Source organism: Chrysemys picta, chromosome 6, assembly GCF_011386835.1.
Source record: "Chrysemys picta bellii isolate R12L10 chromosome 6, ASM1138683v2, whole genome shotgun sequence".
Lineage (NCBI taxonomy): Eukaryota > Metazoa > Chordata > Testudines > Emydidae > Chrysemys > Chrysemys picta.
Window position 1 is genome coordinate 45,326,093 of NC_088796.1, and position 27,067 is coordinate 45,353,159.

The 27,067-nt window shown below is 44.4% G+C and overlaps 1 protein-coding gene and 1 long non-coding RNA gene across 2 annotated transcripts in view; one reads left to right on the forward strand and one right to left on the reverse strand.

Annotated features, from left to right (window-relative positions):
- The window catches only part of TBCA (tubulin folding cofactor A), a 56,364-nt gene extending 55,508 nt beyond the window's left edge, over window positions 1-856 (forward strand). The window contains exon 4 of the mRNA XM_005288299.4: window positions 158-856. Within this exon, the coding sequence (XP_005288356.1) occupies window positions 158-238 (81 nt within the window). The 3' untranslated portion in view covers window positions 239-856. The remainder of the gene's footprint in view (window positions 1-157) is intronic.
- The window catches only part of LOC135972356 (uncharacterized), a 45,719-nt gene that overhangs the window by 17,985 nt on the left and 667 nt on the right, over window positions 1-27,067 (reverse strand). The gene's annotated exons all lie outside the window — the stretch shown is intronic.

Below are 27,067 nucleotides of genomic sequence, written 5' to 3' on the forward strand. Positions count from 1 at the left end.
GGCTCTAAGGAGCTAATCCATTGATGCAAGGGATATTATTACATCTAACACGCAGCACTAAAAAATGGAATTTTAATATAACATCTCAGTTATTTCATTGAAAGCGTTATTTTCAAAGTACTTAAAGCTGTATAAAGAAATCTAATTTTAATTTCAGGAAAATGAAAAAGAGTTGGAAGAAGCTGAAGAATATAAAGATGCACGTTCAATACTGGAGTCAGTGAAGTTGGAAGCCTAGATGTTCTTCAGTACTGTCTTTATGCATTAGCCTGGGTCCATTCCACACTTTTTGTTTGATCACTTCTGTATTATTTAAAGTAGTGTAAGAATGATGACTTGCTGAGATTCCCTTTATGCAATTGCAAATGACTGTCCTCTCTCTAACTTGGAGACATCAAATAAATGACTGATACATTTTTGGTTTTTATATTTTGCCTATAGATAGAACACTTAATTGACTCAAAGTATCAAATTGCAAAAAAACAACCACCGGTGTCCTTGAGATAAAGCTAGGAATTTACTAGCTGGTGAGGGTGAGTTTTGTGTAACAACTTAGTCAGCATCTTTAGGATAATAATAAAGTATGTGAGGAATGTGATGACAGCAGATATTTCCAAAACTACTTATGGTGGAAAGTATTTGCCTTAACAAATTTCTGTTCTAATAGGAAACAGTTTAAAGCAATTAAGCCTGCATATTCTAACAGGACACTTGTAAAGTGTAGTATGTTGTTGTATATTTTTACAAACTTGTGTTGTGTATATGTAACTTCGCAAATAGATAAGTTCTTATTTTAAAGTACAGTACTAACTAGAAATGGGCCTAAGACATTAAATAAAGATCTGATTCCAAACCACCTTTAAGTAGAGTGCGTTCATATCTGAGTTCTAGTTCAGGCATAACCAGAATGAAATAACCTTTGCGAGGAGCAATATGGTAAATGTCCAGTATTTTCCCCACTATTTGCACCTGCAAAAAATTGTCAACTGGAACCTACTCGCAGAAGTTTTGAAGTGAACCTTTTTCTTCAGGTGCAGCTATGCCCCTTTGCTAGCTCTTGACAGTGATTAGTGATTTAATAAATCATTAATTAAATAAAGTGATTTATTGGATACAGGCCAGTATCTGGCTATTGTGAGGGAATTAATGGAGTAGTGTTTGGTCTGGATGCAAGAGTATTTAAATTTGTACAAAACCTGTGGTTCTTTTGGGACAACTCATCTGAAAAATAAGCTGTGGGCTCTTCTGGCAAGCAAAGTTTTGCATGTTAACTTACTTAGTATGAGAATTTTTGGCATGTACTTTAAGGGCAACAAAATACTGTATCCTTCTGGTGCTATATAAATATTCCAATAAGCTTTTACTTAAAGAGCCTGGCTTTGAATAGGACCTCATCCCGGCAAGTCAAAATGGTAGGCATCAGCTGTCACATAAGTATATAGTTACCTGATTTGTGAGTGTAGTCAGATAATTAGCTGTCTAAACGACATCAATTGCAGACAAATACATTTTCCAAACCATAGTTGCAATATATAGTCTGCTTCTCTGAATTGGGGCCTAATTTTTGCACATTTCTTAGCTTGGTAGAACAGAAATTAACTATCTTTAACCCATTTCAACCAAATAATACAGTTAATTTTTTATACCATTTCTGTACAGTAGTTAACTATGCACTAATGGCTCTTCTAAACTTTCAAAAAGTCTATTTAGCATGCCATTCTGTCTCTGGCACGTTTTCTCTTGTTCTATTAGTAAGCACATTTTAATGAAAACAGGAATCTTGTTTTAGAATTTAATCTACTCCTGCTACTACTTCCTCCTATGTCAGAAGTGTACCTGTCATACCATTTTGATGGGATAGTGGTGGTTTGATGTCAAGGAAGTATTATTTCTGACTGAAGAATGAGCGGCAAATAGCTGTAGCTATAGAAAAGTGACATACAGAAAATAAGGCCTAAACAGGATTATAGTTAAAATTTCCTCCCACAGACTTCTGCCTGAGACATTGGTTCATCTAATTTAAATTACATACTGTTTTCAGAAGTTTATAATCTGCCCCATAACGTGCTCCAGTCTACACAGAAGACAACCATGAAGAGGATATTCCTTGGCCAACATTCTGACCATTACTCTTTTATCTGATTCCTTCTCTGATATATCAAGGTTCTGTTGATTTTTTTTATTTATTTATTTTTGGTTCGGAAAGCCTATAACTGGTAGGTCTGTCTCTCTCTATTTGCTGTCCCTATCGGCTCTGTGAGCAATACTCACCCTTACATATGTCCATTTCTCCCACCAATGTCTCCATGTTGACTTTTAGCATGAATGCCTTTCCTGAGCTGGTCAATAAAGCAACTATCCTCTACTCATTTCAATCTCTCCTGCAGATCTACTGTTACCACAATACTGTTAAGAAATTTCCTGACTGGTTGTCAACTGACTGACGTGTTTATCTCATGGAGAGATGGACTAAAGGAAACTCAAACCAACACTGGGCATTGGTGTAAGGAAGGCAAGAGGACTAAACTGTAAAAGGAGGATAGAGAATTTATTGTGAGTAACTTAAAAATATAGCTAGTAAGACACGTGCCCATCATTCTGATCACTTTACATGCCTGTTTTATATCACTATCCTACCAGCATCTCTTTTGTCTTTTTAGATTGCATGCTCTTCAGTTCAGGGACTCTCTTCCTGTTTGAAAAGTATGTGGTGGACTTTCATTCTGCCAACTCTGGCCATATAGCAAACTGGAGTAACTATTTTAGATTTAAAGTGAAATGCCACCTAATTTTTTTTTATTCTAGAAGTCATCAGGTCATTCACAGAACCACTAAATTTCCTCCCAGTTCAATTTGTGCATGATCAGTGGGTTCTCAGCCATTCTTACCATTGCTCGTCAAATCCCTGGATGTTTTCTAAAGCCTGATTCCAATACAGCAAACTAACTGTATAGAGTCAATGACCTTTGCCTTTAGGAAAGGGGATGGAGAAGAACACCTTTCTTCTGGTAGCCTTGGAATGCATAATAGAGTATCTTTCTCCCTTAGAATTGTCACCAGCTGCCATGCATACTGAGCACAAGAGGTCTGAAGATCTGAGAGTCAATAGCTGTGGAGGTTAATGTTGGCTGAATCAATCTCTTACTCATTCCTATCATTGCTGCATATAATACTACCTACTTGCATGTTTAGTTTTAATGACAAGACAATAGTCAGAGGCCCTCTACATTGCTGGAGACAGACAATGGTGGTCACCAGAAAAAAATAGAACCAGGAGGAATTCCACACCATTAGAAGCTTCCAAATTGATGCCAGGTCCTCAATGTAGGAAACTGTGGAAGATATCTCTGCAGATTACTGGTTCAAAGGAACAGATATGTATAGAACCTATCCAACCTGCAAGAAAATCAAGCTTGCCCACAAAAAGATCTCCAACCAGCCAAGGAAGACTATCTATTGTGAATATAGAATCCCCAACAAGGAAAGAATATCCTGCCAGTGACAGGCAGACAATAGCACTGTGTGCTGTCTTCCTTGAGCCAAGCCATCAGACATTACTCAAAGATTGGATAGGCTTCTGAAGTAGACATGCAATGATCCAATACTGATGGTTCATATCTGCACTGACATTGCATTGCAGGATCTCTCTCAAATTATAGATGACTTCAAGGAACATGGACATGCTGCTTCAGCATGCTTTCAAGTGATCTCAGATCTCTTCTGCCTCACAACCAAAGGAAGGCAGAAGATTATGGAAGTAAACCACTGGCTAGGTAAATTTTGGAGGATTTGAGTTCTTGGAACTTTGGTCCACTTTCTATGGGGGCTGTATAGTTTGGTCTCTAAGGAACCAGCCTTCTCATGGGTAGTTAGAAGGACATTCAATAACAAAATGAGAGGGGAGAATGAAGCACGGGGCAAAATATCAAGATATTGAGCAAAATAATCAAGGAACCAAAGATAAAGAGGGGGGAAAAAAAATTTGTATATATATCAAGGGTGGGAACATGTGTAATGAAGAGGAGGAATTGGAATTCCTCATTTATGGGCAAAAATTATGTAATACTAATGAGATTATAACCTGATACCTGATGGGATGATTCACATGATTAGTAACCATTAACTTAACATTCCAAAGATCAAGTGGACAAAAAAGGAGGGTGAGTGGCATTCTATCAAATATAGAATTACATGTGTCTGAGTCACTGACAACTCAAAATAAAATTATTTTGAATGCTTATGGATCAATGTTGCAACAAATAAAGCATAAGGTGGGGGTGTGACGGGTTGGATCACAGAAACCCCCTTGGGAACTGCCACCTGATGTGCCAAAACTACTTCTATCCCTGTTTTCCCTGCCAGCCCAGGACTCCAGCACCCTGTCTTGCTGAGTCAGACACTCCAGTCTGCTCCAACACAGACCCAGGGTCTGAATTACTTGCCCCAAAGCTGCAGGTTTACCTGAACATAGCTCACAGAAGTGTGCTTGTCTTTAGCACTCAGATGCCCAACTCCCAATGGGGTCTAAACCCAAATAAACCCGTTATACCCTGTATAAAGCTTATACAAGGTAAACTCATAAATTGTTTGCCCTCTGTAACACTGATAGAGAGAGATGCACCGTTGTTTGCTTCATCAGGTATTAATACATACTCTGGGTTAATTAATAAGGAAAAAGTGATTTTTATTAAATACAGAAAGTAGGATTCAAGTGGTTCCAAGTAGTAACAGATAAAACAAAGTAAGTCACCAAGTAAAATAAAATAAAATGTGTAAATCTTATGTCTAATCAAACTAAATATAGATAAGATCCTCACTAGTTCCAGAATGCTCCTTTTGACAGACTAATCTCCTTTTAGCCTCGGTCCAGCAATCACTCACATGCCCTGTAGTTACTGTCCTTTGTTCCAGTTTCTTTCAAGTATCCTGGGGTGCTGGAGAGGCTCCTTCTTTAGCCAGCTGAAAACAAAATGGAGGGGTCTCCCAGGGCTTTAAATAGACTCTCTCTTGTGGGTGGAGACCCCCTCCTCACCCTGTGTAGACTCCAGTCACAAAGTGGAGATTCGGAATCATATGGGCAAGTCATATGCTCATGCTTGACTCAGGACTTGCAGGTAGTAGCCGTTACCCACATGCTACCTTGAATGTCATATAAGAAGTCTACCGGAGGTGGATTGGAGTCTTCCAAGCTCTTTTGTCTGTTAAGTGCTTCTTGATTGAGCACCTAATTTGCACATTCCTTGCCCAAGAAGTGACCAAATGTTCTAACTAAGGCTACTTAGAAATCAAGTAATTATACAGCCACTCTTCATAACTTTGAACACACAAATGGTGCCTGCATACAACTAGGATGAACATAACCAGTAGATCATAACCTTTACATAGATATGTTACATGGCATATATAGCAAAAACCTTATTCCAGTTATATCATACATACATTTGACCACCCACCCGTAAAGCCTTATGGGGTACACTGTCACAGGGGGTATTGGCTTGTGTCTGCTACAGCCCAACAAATCACACTAAGGAACAGGATGACTAGCTCTTAAGCATCTATTTATAACCTGGTCAGCGGGGGAAGCTGCATGATCATTGGGCACTTTAATTTGAGTGACATATGCTGGTGGTCTCATGCTGCCAGTACTAAAACATCTTTGGCATTTCTAAATACAGGCGAACCCTATTTATCTGATCCAATTGGTACCAGGGCCAGATTGAATATTCAAACATTTGGATAATATGGAGAAGCAAAAAGTGCAAGGCTGAAGTGCTATCTAGTAGCCACAGGAGTAATTGCCTGCTTCTGGACCTGTGTGCACTGGTTTTTGGTTAATACAGAGAGCCAGATAGTGGAGGGTTGCATAAATGGGGTTCTAGTGTATTATAAATGACAATTTCCTAACTCAAAATATGTTGCATCCACCATAGGGGAATGCTATATTAGACCTTGTCTTGACACAGAGAAATTGATCACAGAATTAGAAATTAGTGGTAGTTTAGGTACAAGGGATCATGACTTGATCACATCTGTAATGTGCAAACAATGTACAGTCTAAGCCAGTCACACACAGTCAGTGCTTTAAAAGAGCCAGTTTCACAAAGCTGAAAACAATTGAGCCAAATCTGGGATGACAAATTGGGGTGAGGGATAGCTCAGTGGTTTGAGCATTGGCCTGCTAAACCCAGGGTTGTGAGTTCAATCCTTGAAGGGGGCCACTTGGGGATCTGGGGCAAAATCAGTACTTGGTCCTGCTAGTGAAGGCAGGGGGCTGGACTCAATGACCTTTCAAGGTCCCTTCCAGTTCTAGGAGATAGGATATCTCCATTATTTAAAAAAAAAAAAATCAGAAAACTGTGGATGATAATTGGGAATTCTTTAAAGAATGCCTTATTAGATACCACAAAAGCCATAAGTTCTTAAGAAGGCTGTACTGGTTAAACTGCCATGGCTTAGAGTAGAAGTGAAGGCAGTTGTGTGTCACTGTCTATATATTTTTAAAAAGTAAGAAGTCTATAATAGTGAATACAAATCAGAACATAGGAAATTTATATGAGAAGCAAAGGGCCACAAGGAGCAATCCCAGCAGAGTTAAGGACAATAAGGAGTTCTTAAAATACATCAAGAACAAAAAAATCTGAACAATAGTATGTGTCTTCTACCAGCTACAAATGGTAGAATAACCAGTAAATCATGAATCAAAGGAAGAAGTATATGATAAATACACTATATTTGGGGAAAAGTCAGATGATGTAGTCATACCATCATGATGACATGCTTTCCATTCCACTAATCTCAGGAGGATGTTAAACAGCAGCTATTAAAGTTAGTTAAACCTGCTGAATTAAATATGGCTAACTTGCATCCAAAAGTTTTAAAAGAGCTGGCTACGTAGTGTGTTGGACCATTAATGTGTATTTTCAAATAAGCTTTGGAATACGGGGGGAGATGTTCCAGAAGAAAGCTAAAGTTGTACCAATATATAAAAAGAGTAAACGGGAGTATGCCTATAATTACATGAGTCAATCTGACATCTCTCCCAAGGAAGATAATGAAACAGCTGATGTGGTACTCCCATTAGTAAAGATTTATGGAAAACATTGTAAAACTTTTTTTTTAATGAAATTGCAAGTTTGGTTGGTTGATAAAAGTAATAGCATTGATGTAATAGTCTTCTATAAGGTATTTGACTTGGTACTGCATGCCATTTTGATTTTAAAAAACCTAGAATAATATAAAAATAGGGCACACCTTAAATGGATTAAAAACTTACTAAGTGATAGGTCTCACTGTAATTGGATATGGGGAATCATCACTGAGCAGGTGTGTTTCTACTGGGGTTGTCCTGCAGGGAGCAGTTCTTGGCCAGATGTTTCCCAGGTTGTTGATAAAAATGTTAGAGAACATAAAATAATCGCTGATGGAGTTGGTAAATGACACAGAGTGGGGGAATTGTAAATGATGAAGAGGGCAAAACACTGTTAGGGATCTGGATCACCTAGTAAGTTGGGTGTAAGCAAATGTATGCATTTGGGAACAAAGAAGGTAGGCCCTACTTAAAAGAAAGGGGCTTGGTCCTAGGAGAAGTGACTCTGAAAAAGATTTAGGGGGGGGGAAAATGATGGATAAATCATCTGAACATAAGTCCCCAGTTCAATGATCCAGGAAAGGGGCCTCCTCCCTCAGCTGCACTTACTGCTACATCCATTCACAAAAGGATAACTTGGTGCTTTAGGGATTGGTCTTTTCTGGATGTGGCATATGTAACTCCCTATTAATAGGTTTCAGAGTAGCAGCCGTGTTAGTCTGTATCCGCAAAAAGAAGAACAGGAGTACTTGTGGCACCTTAGAGACTAACAAATTTATTAGAGCATAAGCTTTCGTGGACTACAGCCCACTTCTTCGGATGCATATAGAATGGAACATATATTGAGGAGATATATATACACACACATACAGAGAGCATTAACAGGTGGGAGTTGTCTTACCAACTCTGAGAGGCCAATTAATAGTTATTGTGAATTAACTACATATGGAAAGAACACATGCCTAACTGGTGGGTGGTAAGCTTTGAAGACTAAGGCAGTTAGTTTCAGTTTTGGAAAAACTAACGAACAGTCAAAAACTTCAATTTAGATGTGGGGGGTCTGTGAAAAGTTTTAAATCAAAATGGGGGTCCTCAGTTTGCTAAAGTTTGAGAACCGCTGGATGAGGGAATAGGATTTCAAGGGAGCTGTAGAATCCCCATCATTGGAGGTTTTTAAGAAGAGTTAGACAAACATTTGTCCGGGGTGATCTAGGTTTACCTTGTCCTGCCATAATATGGGGGGAGGCTAGACTTAACAACTTCTCAGGGTCTCTTCTAGCCCTAATATCAGATAGTTTCAATTCTGCAAGACCAAACAAGAGCTGCCAGAAACACGTATATGAGGAGCTTTGCCTGATTTCCATCATCCCTGGTTACAACCTATTAGAATAAACAGGGAAGACCCAAACTTGTTAAACATTTTAACTGAAAATATATTATTCAATGATGTGCATTAGCTAATTTGAACAAGTCCTTGCACAGCTAGAAAGCAACTTAATCCACTGACGCGCACAGTTTTTCAGAAGCAGAATATTTCTTTAACCTATTTTTTCCACTAAATTAATATGGAGTCAAAATTAACGCTGCAATTCCTTTTCCATTGTATGCATATTACTACATCCAAATGAATAGGGAGGAAGATGGCACTGCATTCAAAGCCCAGGGGAGGCAGCTGAGCTCCAACTTCCATTAAAACAGCGATCTCAAACTCAAATCATCATGAGGGCCACATGAGGACTAGTACATTGGCCTGAGAGCTGCATCACTGACACCTTTTCATATAAAGATACAAAAGCCCTGCCTCTGCCCCTGGCCCCACCCCCACTCAACCTCTTCCATGAGGCCCCACCCATGCCCTGCCTCTTCCCACCCCTTCCCCAGTCCCCACCCCAACTCTGCCCCGTCCCTGTCCCTATTCCAACCCCTTCCCCAAATCCCTGCCCCACCGCCTCCCCTGACTGCATGGCTCCCCACTCCTCTCCCCTCCCTCCTGGAAAGCACTAAGCGCCGCCAAACTTCGGCGGTGGGAAGCACCTGGAGGTAGGCAGAGGAGCAGGGATGCGGTGCACTGGGGTGGGAGGGCGGGCGGCTGCAGGAAATAACTCCGGGGGGTAGGGAGCTTGGCGGGCCACAGCAAATAACTCTGCGGGCCACGTGTTTGAGACCCCTGCATTAAAGGGAAAGAACATTTTGTCCTTTGAGTAGTGCCCACCAAATCATGTAGTAACTTATATAAAATGGTCCAAATATCCTTAGCTCTAAAGTGTGGTTAAAGTGAACTACACTGAATAATTTATCAAAAGTTACAATGGGGAAACATTCTCCACCGCCTCAGACAGCGATTTAACTCTGCCTACTTACTTTCAGAACCTCTACTCTGCAGTACAGTGGATAGAAAGCAGTTGAAAATGGTCCTGCTCAATGATTCCCACTGAGGGCCTAGAATATGAGCCAGGTCTGCTGTTTTAAACACCCTAAGCCTCTACTGGCCTGGTTCAAATCCCTCCTGAAGACCCATCTCTAATGCAATGCCAAGAAACTAGCACATCCTCTACTTAGGCACAATTGTCTCTACTTATATACTGTATCTATCTGTGTGGGAACTGCTCATTTGTGTGGAGGAAGCGGATCGGATGTTGGGATGAGCAATGAAGTGCTGGCTATGCAAGGGAAGACTATGTGACTGACTTGTTGTGAGAGTAGGAGGGAGCAGAATTTAGTGCAATTAACTGTATATTTAAAAAAGCAAACTTAAGACTATACCAATCACCTCCTTGATCACTGCTTGTATGTAGTAGAGCTCTGGTCAAGTGTAGATAGTCTCTTGGTCTATCCAAGTGTCAAGTGTCTTGATGTTTTTGGTCTTTTGGCCTCAAGATGAAAACCTTGTCTTTGCTTCTGGGACCTTGAAGTGAAAAAATTCTCTAAGTTATATCTCTTCATCCCACCCACCAGCTACCTTTTTAGACTGTACACAGGGCAGGGGCCATCTGCCTCTGTGGTTAGAAAACTAGCACATTTTAGGCACTATCACACTGGAGTTCAGAACCATAAGCACAGAAACTTTATGCCTCTGCATCATTTCTGGGCCCTCCTGCCCTCTCAATTTCTTTGGTGGCTCAACTGTAATGGAGTCAAGCTGCTGGGGTTTCAGTCATTGCCTTTGTAACCGTGCAAAGAAAAGTTCTGTATTACGCCGGGACTCTGCTTAAAAACATGTGACTTCAGTCTGGGATTTTCAAAGACGCCTTAAGGAAAGTTAAGCACCCAACTCCCATTAGCTTACAAAAGGAATTAGGGGCCTAACTCTCTTTGGAAATCCCAAAAGTACTAAAAGTGTGAATATATATATATGGCATAACCATCATCCTGTCTGCCTCCCATACGGATCTCCATCCCCAGGGAGCATCCCTCTCCAGAGGGCTGGGATAATGCTATGGACTAAAAAAGGAGGAAAGCGGTGTATTGAGATTCTCCTCTGTGTGCAGGCCCTGGAGTGAGGTGGGCACTCATGGCCCCACTGATCTGTTAATGTGGAACATGGGCCAATTTATGGCAAAATCCCATAAATGTTTATAACTGCTGACTAGACTTTGGGAAAAGCTTCATAAAATCCCATTCAGTATTATAAAAATATGCTGAACACAGCAAAAAAAAAAAAAATGAAGTCTTATAAAATGATAATGTGGCTGTCACCAGGAGCTGTAGTATTTGGTTTCCCTTGTCACTAGAGCTGCTCAATCTTTTTCAGATTATCAGAAACCCAAATTGCTTTTGGGGTGAAAATTTTCATAGAAATATGTTCCCACATCTGACCCACTCTACTTGTCACCTCTGTGTAAGACTAACTTAGAGCCTGATCCTAAAATGTGCACTTAGACCCAATTTTATTGAAAACATTTGCATGAGCAGGTACTGTTGTAACATTATTGGGAGTTACCCAATGGCACTATTACAGATAACCTTACAAGTTCTTTTTTTGAGTAGATGTAGCTGTGTTTTCCACTTGTGTGTGTGTACACCCAGCAGAGCTGGAGAAATTGAGGAGCAGTACCCATGGAGGGGAGGTGCTCATGCCTTCTAGCTCCCCCAGCTACATGAGGTGGCACTCTCCAACTCCCACTCAGTTCCTTTTTACCGCCCGTGGCTGAGGTTGGATCTCTGTGTTGTAGCCTCACAAATAGTTTAGTTTTCTTGGTGTATATAATTAATAGTACCCTTACTGCTAGTTAGAGTAGTGTTAGTTTAGTAGCTTGTTTCCCCAGTGATGCCCTCAATGGGGTTTAAACATTGTCCTTTGTGTAGAAGAGCGCTCCACAACAGTGATCCACCCATGAGGTGCTTCCTCTGTCTTGGTGAGGCCCTCCTCAAGGACTGTTGCATGATCTGTAAATCATTTACTAAACTGACTCAAATGGCTCAGAACCTCTGCGTCAAGCAGCACCTACTTCAACATGCCACATGGCCTGATTCAGTATTGTAGCCCTCATCAGGTCAGAGATCACTCTCGGGCTCTGAGAGCACTGCTGTTTCACGTTCAGGACCAGGCACCTCTCCAGAGAGGCAAAGGAGCCATTCCCTATCGACTGTGCCAAAGAAAAGGTCTCATAAGACCAATCGAGACTGCTCCATGTCTCTGGGTGACTTCTGCTCCCCCCAGGGAAAGTGCAGACTGGCACAGAGCCAGGATTGGCATGTGGGACTGTGCAGGTATCTTTAACCCTTCCCAGGTATCTAGTATGAAGATTAGAAACCCTGTACCATTGACTCCAGTTCCAGCCTCTGGGTGTCTGTCAAGTCCAGTACCAACAAGAGTACTGACTGTGTCCATAGTGGCAGTGTACTGTACTAGGCAGCCACAGGCAACCTCTGCCTTTCAGTCCTGACCTCGCCTTTGGTCCAGGACTTTGCCAGGGCTGTACCAATTATAGCCCCTCTGATTGAGCAAGCCACTTAGCCATCGAGTCGTCGGCTCCACTACCCAATGCTTCCCTTCCAGTAGTTGGGGTAGAGTCAGTACCGGGATTGGTAAAGGGACCTCGGTACTAGGAACTTCCCCAGCATCGCTACAGTCAGCACCTCAGACACTTCCATGGTGGCTTTCGCCACCCTCATCCTTGGTAGTCAGTCAGTCAGTCAGTCACTCTGGTATCACTATTCACGTCAGGACTGACCCTACTTCTTGCACCAGCATGCTCAGTACCGGTGGTACCGCCTCCAGCGTCAGTGTTGCTTCCTGCCTCGTTCTGGGTGATGGAGTCAGATCGCCTACTTGCTCCTTCTGGTCTCGCTCTACCCTGAGGCTCCTCTGTATCTGAGTCTGGGTTAACATCCCCATTGCTTGATGAGTACCAAGGGTCACTAATGGACCATTACAACTCCCAGGATTAGTATGCACATCATGGTCGGGACGGAGGTCCCTGGCCTGGTGCCTATTGGCCACCGATGCCCTATCCATATCAGTGGCCTCCTTGGAATCAGTGGGATGTGCCTCAGTTGTGGAGGGTCCCGCTCTTCCTCTCATTCACAGGTGAGATCACCAGCCATATCTGTGGTGTGACCCGCACCCAAGCACCAGTGATCCTTCTTCCAGCAGAGTCTTCTCATCGAGGTAAGTCATCCCTGGAACAAGATCTGGCTTTGGCTTAGTTAAGGGCCTCACCTATGGACGATGCTGTGCTGCCAAGTTCATCCTCCCCTTTGGTATCAGAAAATTTTAAGGCATACCAAAACCTTTTGCAGCATTTAGCCACTTCCCTGGGCATCCAGGTGGAGTTCTTACAAGAGAACATCCACAAATTGATGGATGTTTTACAGCCATCTGCACCTGCAAAAGTTGACCTCCCGATCAATCCTAAAATCAGCTAAGGGCTCTGTAGCATGTCAGCTTAGATACTGCCTACAGCTAAGCACATGGAGAAATGCTATTTCATTCCTGTGCAGGGATTTGAGGGGTTTTGCTCCCTTCTGGCCACAAATTCACTAGTTGTGACTGCAGTGAAGAACAGCAGGGTAGGTTTACGTCCATCCCCAGGATAGAGATTCCAAAGATTTACATCTCCTCTTCCTTACAAATGCAAAATCACTAACCAGCAAGCCTTGCTGTCCAAGTATTATTTTGTTAACTGGAGAGCTATGCCAAAGTTTGCAGACCAGCTGCCTGAGGCCTCGCAGGAGAAGTTTCGGGCATTTGTCATGGAGGGATGTTTGGTAGCTAAGACATTCTTGCAGTCCACACTCAACGCTGTGGACACCTCAGCCAGGGTCATGGCCTCTGCAGTCACCATGAGGAGGGCTCCCTGGCCACAGAAGTCAGGTATTTCCCCTGATGTCCAGCAAGCCATTGAGGACTTGCCTTTTGATGGCCAAACGCTGGGTTTTTTGTTTTTTTAAAAACACAAAACTGATGACACGCTGCACTCCTTCAAGGACTCCAGGGCTACCCTGAAGTCCTTGGGGAAGCACACGCTGATCGCACAGAGGTGCCATTATGGCATTCAGCAGCAGCATCAGGCAGTTTGCCTAGCCTTTCCCTCCTCTGAGGCAATAGGACTACCCCAGAAAGAGGGATAAATTCCACAGGAGAAAGCAACCAAGCTCAGGGTTTGGCCAGACCATGTGCCCTCCCCTGGTGCTGTCCAAGCATCCATTTTGATTCCTTGGTCCAGAGCACTGTTCCAGTCATTGGTCCTCCCACCTCATCCCCTCCTGCCCCCAATTTGGGGATAGGCTGGGCCCACTTTCACTATGCTTGGGGTTCGATCACTCCCAAGAGCTGGGTCCTAAGCACCATCAGATTGGGTTATGTCACCTAGTTCCTCTCCAGACCTCCCCATCACTCTTCAGGGACCCTTCTCCCAAGATACTGCTCCTTGAGCAGGTTCGCCTGCTACTGGGATTTGGGAGCGGTGGAGGAGGTTCTACCGGTGTCATGGCTTCTACTCCTGGTACTTCCTGATACCCAAATCCAAGGGAGGGGTGAGACCCTTCCTCAACCTTTGTGGCCTCAACAAATGTATCAGGTACCTCATGTGATGATTTTACGGAGCCACAGAAAGGTCCTTCAGTTTGTCATGGGGGAACACCACTTTCACTACACAGTGCTTCCATTTGGCCTCTCTTCCACCCCCTGAGTTTTTACCAAATGCATGGTCATTGTTATGGCATATCTTAGCAGTTGGGGAATTCACATCTTCCCATAGCTCAATGACTAGTTATTGAGGGCAGCTCCAGAGAGGAAGTTCTCACTCATGTCAGTCCCACATTGTGCTTGCTTGACCATCTAGGTCTCCTTCTAAACACCAGAAAGTCACCGTTGGCTCCACTCAAAAAAAAATCAAGTTCACAGGGGCTCTGTTAGATTCCACAACATCAGGAATGTTCGTGCTGACCGACCATTTTCAGACAATTCAACGTCTTTGCCTCAGTCTGCAATCTCAGCCTTCCACAACAGTTTGAATGTGTCTGAGAGTGTTAGGCCATGTCTGCTTGCACACAGGTAGTCCTCTTTGTAAGGTTGCACCTTCGCTCCTTTCAAATATGGCTCAGGATAGTCTACCATCCTCTCCTTCATCCTCTGGACAGATTGGTTTGTTGCCCTCCGCTGGTCCTAGACTCCTAGCAGCACGGGATGGGTCCACACAATCTTTGGCAGGCTGTTCCCTTTACCCAGCCCTCACCAACCAAGTCAGTGGTTACCGAAGCCTCCCAGATAGATTGGAGGGGCATACCTTGAGTTGCTGAAGATACAGGGACTGTTATCAGAGCAGGAGGCCTCACTCCACATCACTGTGTTGAAGCTTTGTGCCATCTACAATACAGGGCATGCCTTTCAGGACTGTATCAGACACACCGTGGTTCACATACTTAACGACAATACCACCACTATATAATATGTAAACAAACAAGGGGAAGCACAGTCCAGATTGCTCTGCCTATAAAGGCTCATTGGGAGGCTGTGGCAGTTCTGCACTGAGGAGAATATTACTCAGATAGCTGTTTACTTGCCTGGCATTCAGAATCATCTCGTGAACCATCTCAGTGGGTATTTTTCCCTGAGTCATGAGTGCTCCCTGAAGGCAAGTGTCTTCTGGGTCATCTTCACAGCATGGAGCAGTCTCATGATCCACCTGTTTGCTTCAAGGGAGAAAAGAAAATGTTGCCTGTTCTGCTCTGACCAGGGCCTCAGTCCAGGCTCACTCTCCAATGCCTTCCAATCCCCTAACCCAATCACCCCTGAGATCAACCTCAAGCTCATGGCAGATTGGGGCAAGCTCATTCTCATTGTCCTGGTGTGGCTGAGACAGTGCGGGTTCTTCAACCTTTTCATGTTGTCAGTCCAGCCTCCCTTACTGCTTCCTCTCTATCCTGACCTGCTTTCTCAGAATCACAGCCACAGCTTGCATCCCACTCTGAGCTCCCAGCATCTCATGGTGTGACTGCTGCATGACTGAATGAATGAAGCAGAAAGGCAGTGTTCAGTGGCTGTCCAAGTCCTGCTTAACAGCAGGGAGCCCTCTACCAGAATGGTCTATTCAGTGAAATGGAAGAGGTTTTTGGTGTGGTCCTTGGCCCACGTGATCCAACCAATGCAGACTTCTATCCAGGACATCTTGGAGTACCTGCTACATCTTCAAAAGTTGAGTCTTGCATTTAGTTCATTGAGAGTGCACATGGCAGTGATATCGACATTTCATTCTCCTGTTCAGGGAAAAATCAGTTTCCTCCAATGCCATGGTGACAAGATTCTTAAAAGGGCTTCTCGATCTAGAGAGCTCGTTCCCTTGTGGGATCTAAACATGGTCCTGGTGACTCTGATGGGTCCTCCATTCGAGCTCCTACCATCTTGTCCATTAACCCTCTTATGCTGGAAAACCACTTTCCTGGTAGTGATTACATCTTCAAGGAGGGTAATAGAGTTGCAGGTTCTGATGGCAGAGCTTCCTTATACACTATTCTTCAAAGACAGGATAACTTTACGATCACACCCCAATTTTTTGTCTAAAGTAGTCTCTCAGTTTGATTTGAACCAGGCAGTAAATTTACCTGTGTTTTTTCCTAAGCCACATTCATCTCTGGAAGAGCAGTGCCTCCATGCCTTGGATTTCAGACAATGTCTAGCTCTCTATCAGGATAGGATTAAACCATTTTGTACTTCACGTCGTATGTTTCTGTCATATACAGGGCCGGTGCAAGGATATTTTGCGCCCTAGGCGAAACTTCCACCTTGCGCCCCGCCCCCCACACACACACATCGGTTCATTGAGGGGCAAATCCCAATGAGCCTTTACAGACCCCAGAGGCCAGCCGTTCCCAGGGGCTGCTCCCCAGACCAGGTTCCCCCCTCCCCGGCTCCTGAACTCCCCTGGAGGGTGCACAGCACCCCCCCCCCGCCATGAGCCCACCCCATCCCGGCGGCCCTGACCCCAAGTCCACTCACTGGCTTTGCCAGGCTTGGGCTGCTGCAGCAGCTTGGCAGGGAGGAGCCGCCTTCCGGAGGCACCGGAGAGCCAGTGTGTCCCACTTGCGGTGGCGGCGAGCCCCAGCCATGGAGGAGCTGGCACGGCACAGTGGGGCAGCAGCCCTGCAAAGGTGATGGTGCTGCTAGTAGGGAGAAGCCGCGCCCCCCCGCCCCTCCTGCCCAGGTTGCGGCCCGGTGTCTCCCCCCCCCGGCCCCGGGGCCTCCTGCAGGCTGCAGCGGATGCATGCGGACATCACCCCCATGCGCCCCCCAGCTTCCCCCTCGCCGTGGTCTGACTCTGTGGCTCCCAGGCATCTGAGCCACCACCGCCGCTGGGGCACGGCGCCCTGAGCCTGCTCCGGGAGGGGCAGCGGCGGCTCACATGCCCGGGAGCTGCAGAGGCAGAGCGTGGCGAGGGGGAAGCCTGGGAGCATGCTTTCCTGGGCTGTGGCACAGCACCCCCACCCCGCAGGGGCTCCTGCAGCGGATGCATGCGGGCGGCAGCCCCCATGTGCCCCCAGGTTCTCCCCTTGCCACACTCAGGCTCTGCGGCTCCCAGGCGTGTGAGCCGCCGCCGCCCCTCTCAGAGAAGGCTCAGAGCCCCATGCTCTGGTGGCGGCGGCTCACATGCCCGGGAGCCGCAGAACCCGAGTGTGGTGAGGGGGCAGCTGGGGGGGCGCATGGGGGCCGCTGCCCACATGCATCTGCTGCAGACTGCAGGAGCCCCCCCGGGGGGGGGGCTGCCGGGCCGCAGCCTGGGCAGGAGGGCCGGGGGTGCAGCTGCTCCCCGCTAGCAGCGCCGCCACCTTTGCAGGGCTGCTACCTCCCCCCCCCCCCCCACGTCGTGCCGGCTCCTCGATGGCTGGGGCTTGCCACCACCTCAAGCCGACGTTCTGGCTATGCGGTGCCTCCGGAAGGCGGCTCCTCCCTGCCGAGCCAGGGCACCGCTTTTTGGCACCCCCAACCACTTGACGCCCTAGGCGACTACCTAGTTCGCTTTGTGGTTGCACCGGCCCTGGTCATATATAGACTGCATGAAGGGTCAAGCAGTCTCTTCACAGCCCATCTCTAAATGGATAACATCCTGTATCAAGACTGCATATGAGATAGCTTTGGTTAAGCCTTCTCAGTGGGTATGGTAGTATTCGATGAGAATGCAATAACATTCCTTAGTGACATTTCCATATTGGACATTTGCAGGGCTGCTGCGTTGTTGATACATACATTTACGAACCATTGTGCCATTACTGCATCTTCTAGAGGGGATGCAAACTTTGGAAGGGTGGTCCTGCAATCTTTATTTAGATAGCTTCCAAGCCCCACTTCCTGGGTAGGGTACTGTTTGTGAGTCACCTAAGTGGAATACATGGCTGCATGTACTTGAAGAACAGGAAATGGTTACTTACTGTAACTGTGGCTTTTGAAGATATCATGCAGATGTGTATTCCATAACACACCCTACGTCCACTCTGCATCAAAGTCTCCTCTCATGGGCATTCAGTATCAATGAAGTGAGGGGGTTGGGGCAGCACCCCCGCATGTAGGCGGGGAGGGGGCTACAAACATAAAGCATGAGCGCCGCCCATCTATGGATAGTGCTAAGCAGTTTCTCTGGCTCTGGTATGCTGGGTACACACACACACCTAAGTGGAATACAAGGCTGTATCAAGAACCACAGTTAGAAGTAATGATTTCTTCTGTTTTACTGACTATATAGATAGATTAATCTTGGAGAAATGTCAATTGTTAGTTGTAGTGCAATTCTTTTGAGAAGCTGTGTGTATCACTAGCAAAGTATGTTTTTCTGCTTTAGTTTCTCTGAATGAATACTTTTAGGTGTGGCTGCTACTTACAACCTATACCCATGAAAGCAAACAAAACCATTACATGGCAGTAAAATATTACAGGGATTACTTGCATGAAGGAGAATTGCAGCATTTGGACCAGATTTTGGATATGCAGTTGTCCCAACAAAAAACAGCATCCAGAAACAAACATATATATAAATGGTATTTAAAAGGGTTTTTGCTCTTTGAATGCAATGAATTTTCAATAGTTCTGATTCTGATCAGGCTTGCTTTTTGAAGCTCCTGTGATGTTACTTTAGGTGGAAGAAAAACCGATGACCCATCAAAAGGGCATGTCAGAAAAGTTAACAGAATCTGCATAGATTGAATTCTGGAAAAATAAATTGCTACTTGGTCTGTGCTTCAAATAAAGGAAATAAAGTCTTCTCATTTCTCATACCAATCTGGTGACCGCCTCCTGCTTCAACATAATTAGTGGTAAATTTCACCATAACTCTCAATATGCAATCAAAAAGGTTAATTAAAAAGTAATTAGTTTACACAGATACATTTGAATGATTATGTAAGTTTATGAAAATAATGAGAAATGCCTCTAGATGCTTTTCAGGTTTTACATATTTTCATGGGAATAGGTTCAGAGAGATACCATCATCACCTCTAAATTTATCTTCAAATAAAAATAAAACCCTGTTTATCATTCATCTACACCAGTGGGGTTTTTAATTTGTGGTCCATGGACCTCTGGGGGTCTGCTGACTATATCTAAGATGTCCAAAGGGGTCCACACCTCCATTCAAAATTTTTAGGGGTCCACGAATGAAAAAGGTTGAAAACCTCTGGTCTACACTACAAGCTAGGGATGTGATTCCCCTACTGCTATACACTTACTCATGCTAGCTCTCCTAGCGCTAGCACAAGGATAAACAATGTAGCTGTGGGGGTATGAGTAGCGGAAGCAGAGGCAGGGCTTAAGCAGGCCAGGGCCGTACCCAGTGGTTTCTAGCATGTATGTATTCAGCTTGGCGAAGCCATGTCTCTGCTGCTGCTGCCACCCATACTACCATCGCTTCGCTGCTATTAATACTAGTGCTAGCTCTCATTGAGCTAGCATGAGTATGTGTACCTGAGCAGAAGAATCACATCACTAGCTGTAGTGTAGACATAGCCTTCTTCTGGGTCACAGTCAAACTAGGAGATAAATGTGATAGTTGGGTTGACATTATTGCCTACATCCAATTTTTTGGAAAGGTGAGAGCATGTTGCATTTATGTGATACCTGCAGGGCCGGCTCCAGGCACTAGCTTACCAAGCAGGTGCTTGGGGCAACCACTTCGGAGAGGGGCAGCACGTCCAGCTGTTCGGTGGCAATTCGGCGGATGTTCCCTCACTCCTGCTCAGAGCGAAGGACCTCATGCCGAATTGCCACCGCGGATCGTGACTTTTGGGGGGGGGGGGGGGGGAGGTTGTTTTTTTTGTTTGTTTGGCTGCTTGAGGTGGCCAAAACCCTGGAGCCGGCCCTGGATACCTGTCACTGCAGTATCTAGAAGACAAGATATTATACTTGTTCAGAATGAGGAGGAAAGACTTTGGACCACTAGTGCAACACATTGCAGAGTTATACACTTACTCGTCATTAAAATTTGGTCTTACAAAAAATGATTTGCAACAATCACTATAATTCTTACTTATCATAAGGGAGCAAGGCAAAGTGTTCCAGACAATAATGCTAACAAGAGATAACCACTCTGCCTACGCTGAATTAGGCAGAGGACTACACTGAGATTCCACAGTGACACTAATAAGAAATAGTTACCTGCTCTGAACTCATTAGCCTATTTGCTCTAAAAACACCCAGATTGCCACCCCTCATTTCCACGTCTGTTAGAGCACTCGAGCCTCCACAATGGGTTTTCTTTGCTGATCACTGGTCATTTGGAAAGAATACTGAACCAGCCTCCCTCTTTAATGTTGGCACACTAGCCACCACACTCAATGTTGTAGTAAGGTTGGTTTCCTCAGATCTGACTATGGTAATGTGACTAACTGGAACACTAGAGAGGTTGATGAGAGAAAACGAAGGAGTTGGAAGAATCACATTAAAACTGCTTTCAAAGTAGATTTGCATTTAAAAGCTCAATGGAGTGATAGGCTGAACAGACTTTTTAATCACAAAGTTACTGGTTCAGATCCTGGCCATGTTAGTATCCAGCAAAATTAGCATCTGATGACTATTCACTAGTCTGTGTAAAATGAAGTGGTGGCCCTAGTCCATTTCTGATTCTTATTATTATTTATATTGTGGTAAAGGCCGAGAGGCCAACCAGGCTGAGGCCTTGTTGTACAAATAAAGTAAGTGTCAGTCCCTGCCCCCAAAGAGCGTAGTCTAAATATATAATAGGGGCTCAGACAAAAAAGTGAGTCAGGGTGAGAATTGGAGAAGTAGTAGCAGAAAAATAAGACTTGTACAATTCTTAGCCAATCACGAGCAGTGACCACACTTTTTACCTGCTTAGCTGTTATCAGGCAATTTCCATATACATTATTGCAGAGGTGAGTTTGAGGAGTAACTTGAAGTAAGATAATGTGGTGGTTTTACTTGATTTGCACCAGGAGCTTTTTCACTTTTGGAAAGAAGTAGCCAATTGAGGCAGGCATTACTGGATGAATAAAGGTGAGTGTGACAAGATAATGGGTGGATAGTATGGTCAAGGTTTAATTGCAAAGGGCTTTGAAGGCTAGGACAGAAAGTTTTCATTGTGGATGGATAAGTACCAATACCACAAATACCTCCACAATAATTGACAATCCTACAAAGAAGCCAAGGACTGAATTGGGTATGGGTGTGAAAGGTTCAGTCACAGAGACCCCCTTGGGACTGTCACCTGATGTGCTGAGACTACCTCTGAGCCCATTTTCTCTGCAGTTTGGGGATCCAGAACCCTGTCTTTTTGAGACAGATACACTAATCTGCTGCAACACAGACTCAGGGTCTGACCCACGCCCCCAAAGCTGAAGACTTAACTGAAAACGGCTTAGCAAGTGCTCCTGTCTCTAGCACCCAGACACCCAGCTGCCAATGGGATCCAAACTCCAAATACATTTGTTTTACTCTTGTCCGCCCTCTATAACACTGATAGAGAGATATGCACAGCTGTTTGCTTCCCAGGTATTAGTCACTAACTCTGGGTTCAATAATAAGTGAAAGTGATTTTATTAAGTATAAAAAGTAGGATTTAAGTGGTTCCAAGTAATAACAGACAGAACAAAGTAAGTTACCAAGCAAAATAAAACAAAACATGCAAGTCTAAGCCTAATACAGTAGGAAACTGAATACAGGTAAATCTCGTCGTCAGAGATGTCCCAACATGCTTCTTTCACAGACTGGACTCCTTCCTAGTCTGGGCCCAATCCTTTTCAGACCCATGTTGTGGTTTATGGCCTGGGTCCAGCACTCACTCACACTCCCGTAGTTACAGTCCTCTTTCCCAGTTTCTTTCAGGCATCTCTTTGGGTTGGAGAGGCCATTTCTTGAGCCAGCTGAAGACAAAATGGAGAGGCTTCCAGGGCCTTTTATATTCACTCTCTTGTGGGTGGAAAGCCCTTTCTGCTTCTGTGCAAAATCACAGCAACAAGATGGAGTTTATAGCCACCTGGGCAAATCACGTGTCCATGAATGATTCAGCTTTTTGCAGGCCGATGCCATTGTTTACATGTTAGTTTGAATGTTCCCAGGAAAGCTCAGATGGGGATTGGTGTCTCCCAAAGTCCATTGTTAGTTAAGTGTTTCTTGATTGGGCATTTACTCAGAATAGTCCTTTCTCAAGAAGCTGACCAAATGCTTCACTGATGCTACTTAGAGTCAAACACATTGAGATACAAGTACATAGCCAATATTGATAACTTCAAATACAAAAAATGATACAGACAGCATAATCATAACCAGCAAATTACAACCTTTCCATAGACACCTTACTTGACTTCCTTTGTACAAGATTTGGTGCAACTATAGGACCTTGGTTTCAACAGTGATCTATATGGTCACAGTTCATGTCAATAACATCACACCCTTCTCCTGAACTTACTGCCAGAGACCTGGACACTGTCCATGGCAGAGGCAGTACATATAAAATCCCTGTTTGTCGTCTCTGGTTACACATCCTCCCAGTACCTTTAAATCCTATGATGTCATTCACAGGTGTTCCAGCAAAGTTTGGGGTTCCTGGTTCCCGGGTGCTTGAAAACATGTTGGGGTGTAGTATTGCTAACAGAATGCAGATAGCAGTATTTGCTATATAAGGGGTGGAACAGAACAAAAGGGGTTCCAGTCATGAGAAATCCCCTAGTTACCACCTGAGCTGGAGCTAAAAAAACTGTACCAGGGGAAAAGATTGGGCCCAGACTAGGAAGGAGTCCAGTCTGTGAAATAAGCTTATTGGAACATCTCTGAGGGTGAGATTGTATCTGTAATCAGTTTCTTAATGTATTAGGCTTAGACTTGCATGTTTTGTTTTATTTTGCTTGGTAAATTACTTTGTTCTGTCTATTACTTGGAACCACTTAAATCCTACTTTTTATACTTAATAAAATCACTTTTGCTTATTATTGAACCCAGAGTTAGTGACTAATTCCTGGGGGAGCAAACAGCTGTGCATCTCTCTCTATCGGTGTTATAGAGGGTGGACAATTTATGAGTTTACCCTGTATGAACTTTATACAGAGTAAAACGGATTTATTTGGAGCTTGGATCCCATTGGGAGCTGGAGACAGGAGTACCTGCTAAGCTGTTTTCAGTTAAGTCTGCAACTTTGGGGGCATGGGTCAGACTCTGGGCCTGTGTTGCAGCAGATTAGCGTATCTGTCTCAACAGGACAGGGTTCTGGAGGCCCAAACTTGCAGAGAAAAATGGGCTCAGAGGTAGTCTCAGCACATCAGGTGACAGTCCAAAAGGGGGCTCTGTGACCAAACCCATCACAATGGGTAACTGAATTACTCTCTGATTGTCAGAAGGAGTAACTACAGATCAAGCTTGAGACTCATTAAGGGAAAGGCAGAGAAAATGTGAAAAAGATTGCACTGCTTCTGCTCATGTGGTACACGTTCCGTGGCAACACAGAAGATTTCAGTCTCCAGTGAAAGGGGCTGTACTGACTACACAAGTGCTGACATTTTTTAAATGGAAAGCTCAGTTGAAATCTGACCAATATGTTCCAGTTAGATTTCTATATATAAAACTTAGCTCAATACTGGCACTTCCACCTCTGCAATGGCATAATCCTCATTATAGGTACTGAACTTCACAAGGAAATAATCAACAGTGCTTCACAACTGGCTCAACTTGAAAGATATGCACTATCTTTCATCTACAAGCACTTCAGAAAAATTTAAATTGTTCCTGGTTTTGCTTTTTTAAATAACATTCCAGAGGATTGGCCACCTCGAGCACTGCTGAGCATGGTATCCACATGGCTTTGTGAATTGCAGGGAGCGTGAGCCACTAATTCAAACTCTAATGCAGACTTTCAAGTGATTTTATTTTTAATTTCTAAAGAACTTTTGCTTCCTCTTAGCTTTTTGTTGACTTCACAAGGAGGAATTATTATTTAATGGGAAAGGCAGTGGGCTGGGTATCAGGAGATCTAGGTTCTATTCCTGCCATAATTTTGCTGTGTGAATTTCAGCAAGTCACTTATGCTTTCTGGCTCTAAGGCCTGATCTACACTTAAAAGTTAGGTTGACATAGCTACAGTGCCATATCTGTGCCAACCTAACCCCTGATATGCTGCCATGGTTCTGTCACCTAGCTAGACAAGTGAGAGAGTCTGTAGCCTGGTAGTTAGGTCACTGGCTGGGATCTGAAAGACCCATGTTCAAATCTTCATCTATCCTAATTCAGAGCAGAGTTTTTTATTTATCTCAGACCACTCCCTACTCTGCCTGATTGTCCCAGATCATGGCTAAACACTCTCCTGAAAGTAGCACACCCACAATAGACAGCTTTTATGTTGGGTAAGTGCTGAAGAAAAACCCAGACAGGCATTTACTGCATATACATACTACTCTCAACAACATGTTATTGCTGAACTGGAACAGTCTCCACTAATCAGACTGGATGAATGTTGTACTTACCACTATATAGCAGAAGTTTTAATAAACTATATCAGGGGTGGGCAAACTATGGCCCAGGGGCCACATCCGGCCCTCCAGCCTGTTTAATCCAGCCCTCGAGCTCCTGCTGGGGAGCGGGGTCTGAGGCTTGCCCTGCTCCCACGCTCCCACCATGGAGCCGGGTGGGAGGCTGCTCCGTGCGTGCATACTGGGGTCCCGGAAGCAGCAGCATGTCCCCCCTCTGGCTCCTGAGTTTAAGGGTTAGCCAGGAGGCTCCGCGTGCTGCCCCCACCCCAAGTGCCACCCGCGCAGCTCCCATTGGCTGGGAACTGCTGCTAATGGGAGCTGCAGGGGTGGCGCCTGTGGACAGGGCAGCACGCAGAGCCGCCTGGCCATGCCTCTGCATAGGAGCCGGGGGGTGACATGCTGCTGCTTCTAAGAGCTGCTTGAGGTAAGCGCTGCTCAGAGCCTGCACCCCTGACCCCCTCCGTGCCCCAACCCAGAGCCCCCTCCCACACCCTGAACTCCTCATTTCTGGCCCAACCCCAGAGCCCACACCTCCAGCTAGAGCCCTCATCCCCTCCTGCACCCCAACCCCAATTTCATGAGCATTCATGGCCCACCATACGATTTCCATACCCAGATGTGGCCTTGGGCCAAAAAGTTTTCCCATTGCTGAGCTATATGGTATCCAGTCTCTGAACCCAACCAAAAAACTCTCCATGGTTTCTTCCAATGTACCTTTTCCCCTTGTCGGGAATATGATCCTCTCTTTGAACTGAAAGAATTGAAGTGTAAGGGAGGGAAAAGGGGGGGGAGGGGCTACTTACTGTACACTTCTTTCCATAGCCACAGAATATGCATATTTCTGGATGTTAAAATCACAGCTGCCTTCAGAACACACAGTCTACGTGCCCACAATAAACATGTCTGCCTTATCGCCTCAATTTTTCTTCCAGTTAAAAAAAAGACATCTAGATTTAATCATTAAGCAAACTAATATGGTGGAGACTGGTTGAACCTCCTTGAAGCTGATGGGCGTGACAGCTGCCTTTAATTCAGAATAAATGCAAGAAGCAAGTAAACTCATTTTTTGGAGTAAAATAGCTAAAGCAATAGGAGCCACCACCCAAAATGCAGGTCACATGCAAAGCTGGTCAGAAACTGAGCTCTGTGGGTGAAGAGGTTTTGCTGGGTCTCAGTGGATAGAGTGTATGACTACAGCCATGCAGTCAGAAACAGAGGCAGCAAGAAAACAGAGAGAAATAGACACACAGACACACCAAAAAAAAAAAAGCAGACATCAAGAAAAGGACTGGAAACATGGCCCTGAGAGAAAGAGAAGACAGAGAGAGCTTTTGGGGCAGAGGAAAGTCATTGGAACAAAGAAATTGCCTCCTGTGGTTTGTTTCCTACCGTATTCTGGGAAACAGGACTTGGTGTGCTTTCTTTTTAAATAAACACGATTGCACCAAAGAAACACCTTGTCAATTTTCCCTCCTAATGGAAACAATTTACAAGACTCCAAATATTAGCTAAGGGCTAGGGCCAAAAGGGGTAATAGTAATAACTGAAGAGGAGTCTTATGGTGACTATCTTAAATATTTCTAATGTGCCATCACCTTGGTATCTGGCTGGCCTCCCCCACAACACATACTCTGACTGCAGGAATGCAAGGTCACTGAAGGACCACTTTGTCTCAGCATTAAGTAGCTTCTCCACAATTTGAAGCATTAAACTCTCCCTAGAGAGCACAGCCCTCTTCACACAAAAGGTGGATCTCCCAAACTGAACACATAAAAGTACCCCATAAAAACAGCCCCATAATTTAGGGACTCAAGACCACATATTTATGCACCCCATTCATTAAGCTGCCATTTACCCTTGAGCTCCCTGTGATCTCAGTTCTTATAGTATTCAACCAGAGAACTACTCCCTGGAGTTTTTCTAATGTAAGATAGACCTTTCTCTTTAGCAGGAGACTTTGACCTTTTTTGTATATTGAAGGTATTGAGTGTTAGGGAAAAATGCATTTGGTGTGAATAAGTGCAAGCCTTGAATTATTTATTTTAAGCTATTGAGGACATAAGTAAAGAAAGAAAATGCCATGGCTTTTATTTTAGTATTGCATAAGCGAGCTGCTTTTCTTGATTAGATGGAAAAACACCAAGAAGTGCCCAATTTTACTCTATAAAAAGCTGTGGGTGACAGCAAAACACTACCTCTCCCTCTCTCACAGAGCAGAGCCAGCATTAATGTACCCCAGGGAAATTACAGTAGGCTATTATCCCATTTGTTTCCCTTTATTTTATGTAGATTTAATATGTGTAATACTTTGCACTTACACAGGGCTTTCCTTCCAAGGATCTCAAAGTGCTTTACAACTATTAATGAGTAGAACCTCCTAAAACCGATGCAGAGTATTATTGTCCTCGTTTTACAGATAGATAAACTAATGCCCAGACCTATTAAGGTCACACGTGTAATCTATGGCAGAACCAGAACACAGTCCTAGGGCCAGGCTCTTCGCCATGACACGACTCTTGTGCACCACGGGAAATGAATACGCCGAACAACTTTTGTCTACATTGCCATTGTTTTTAAAAT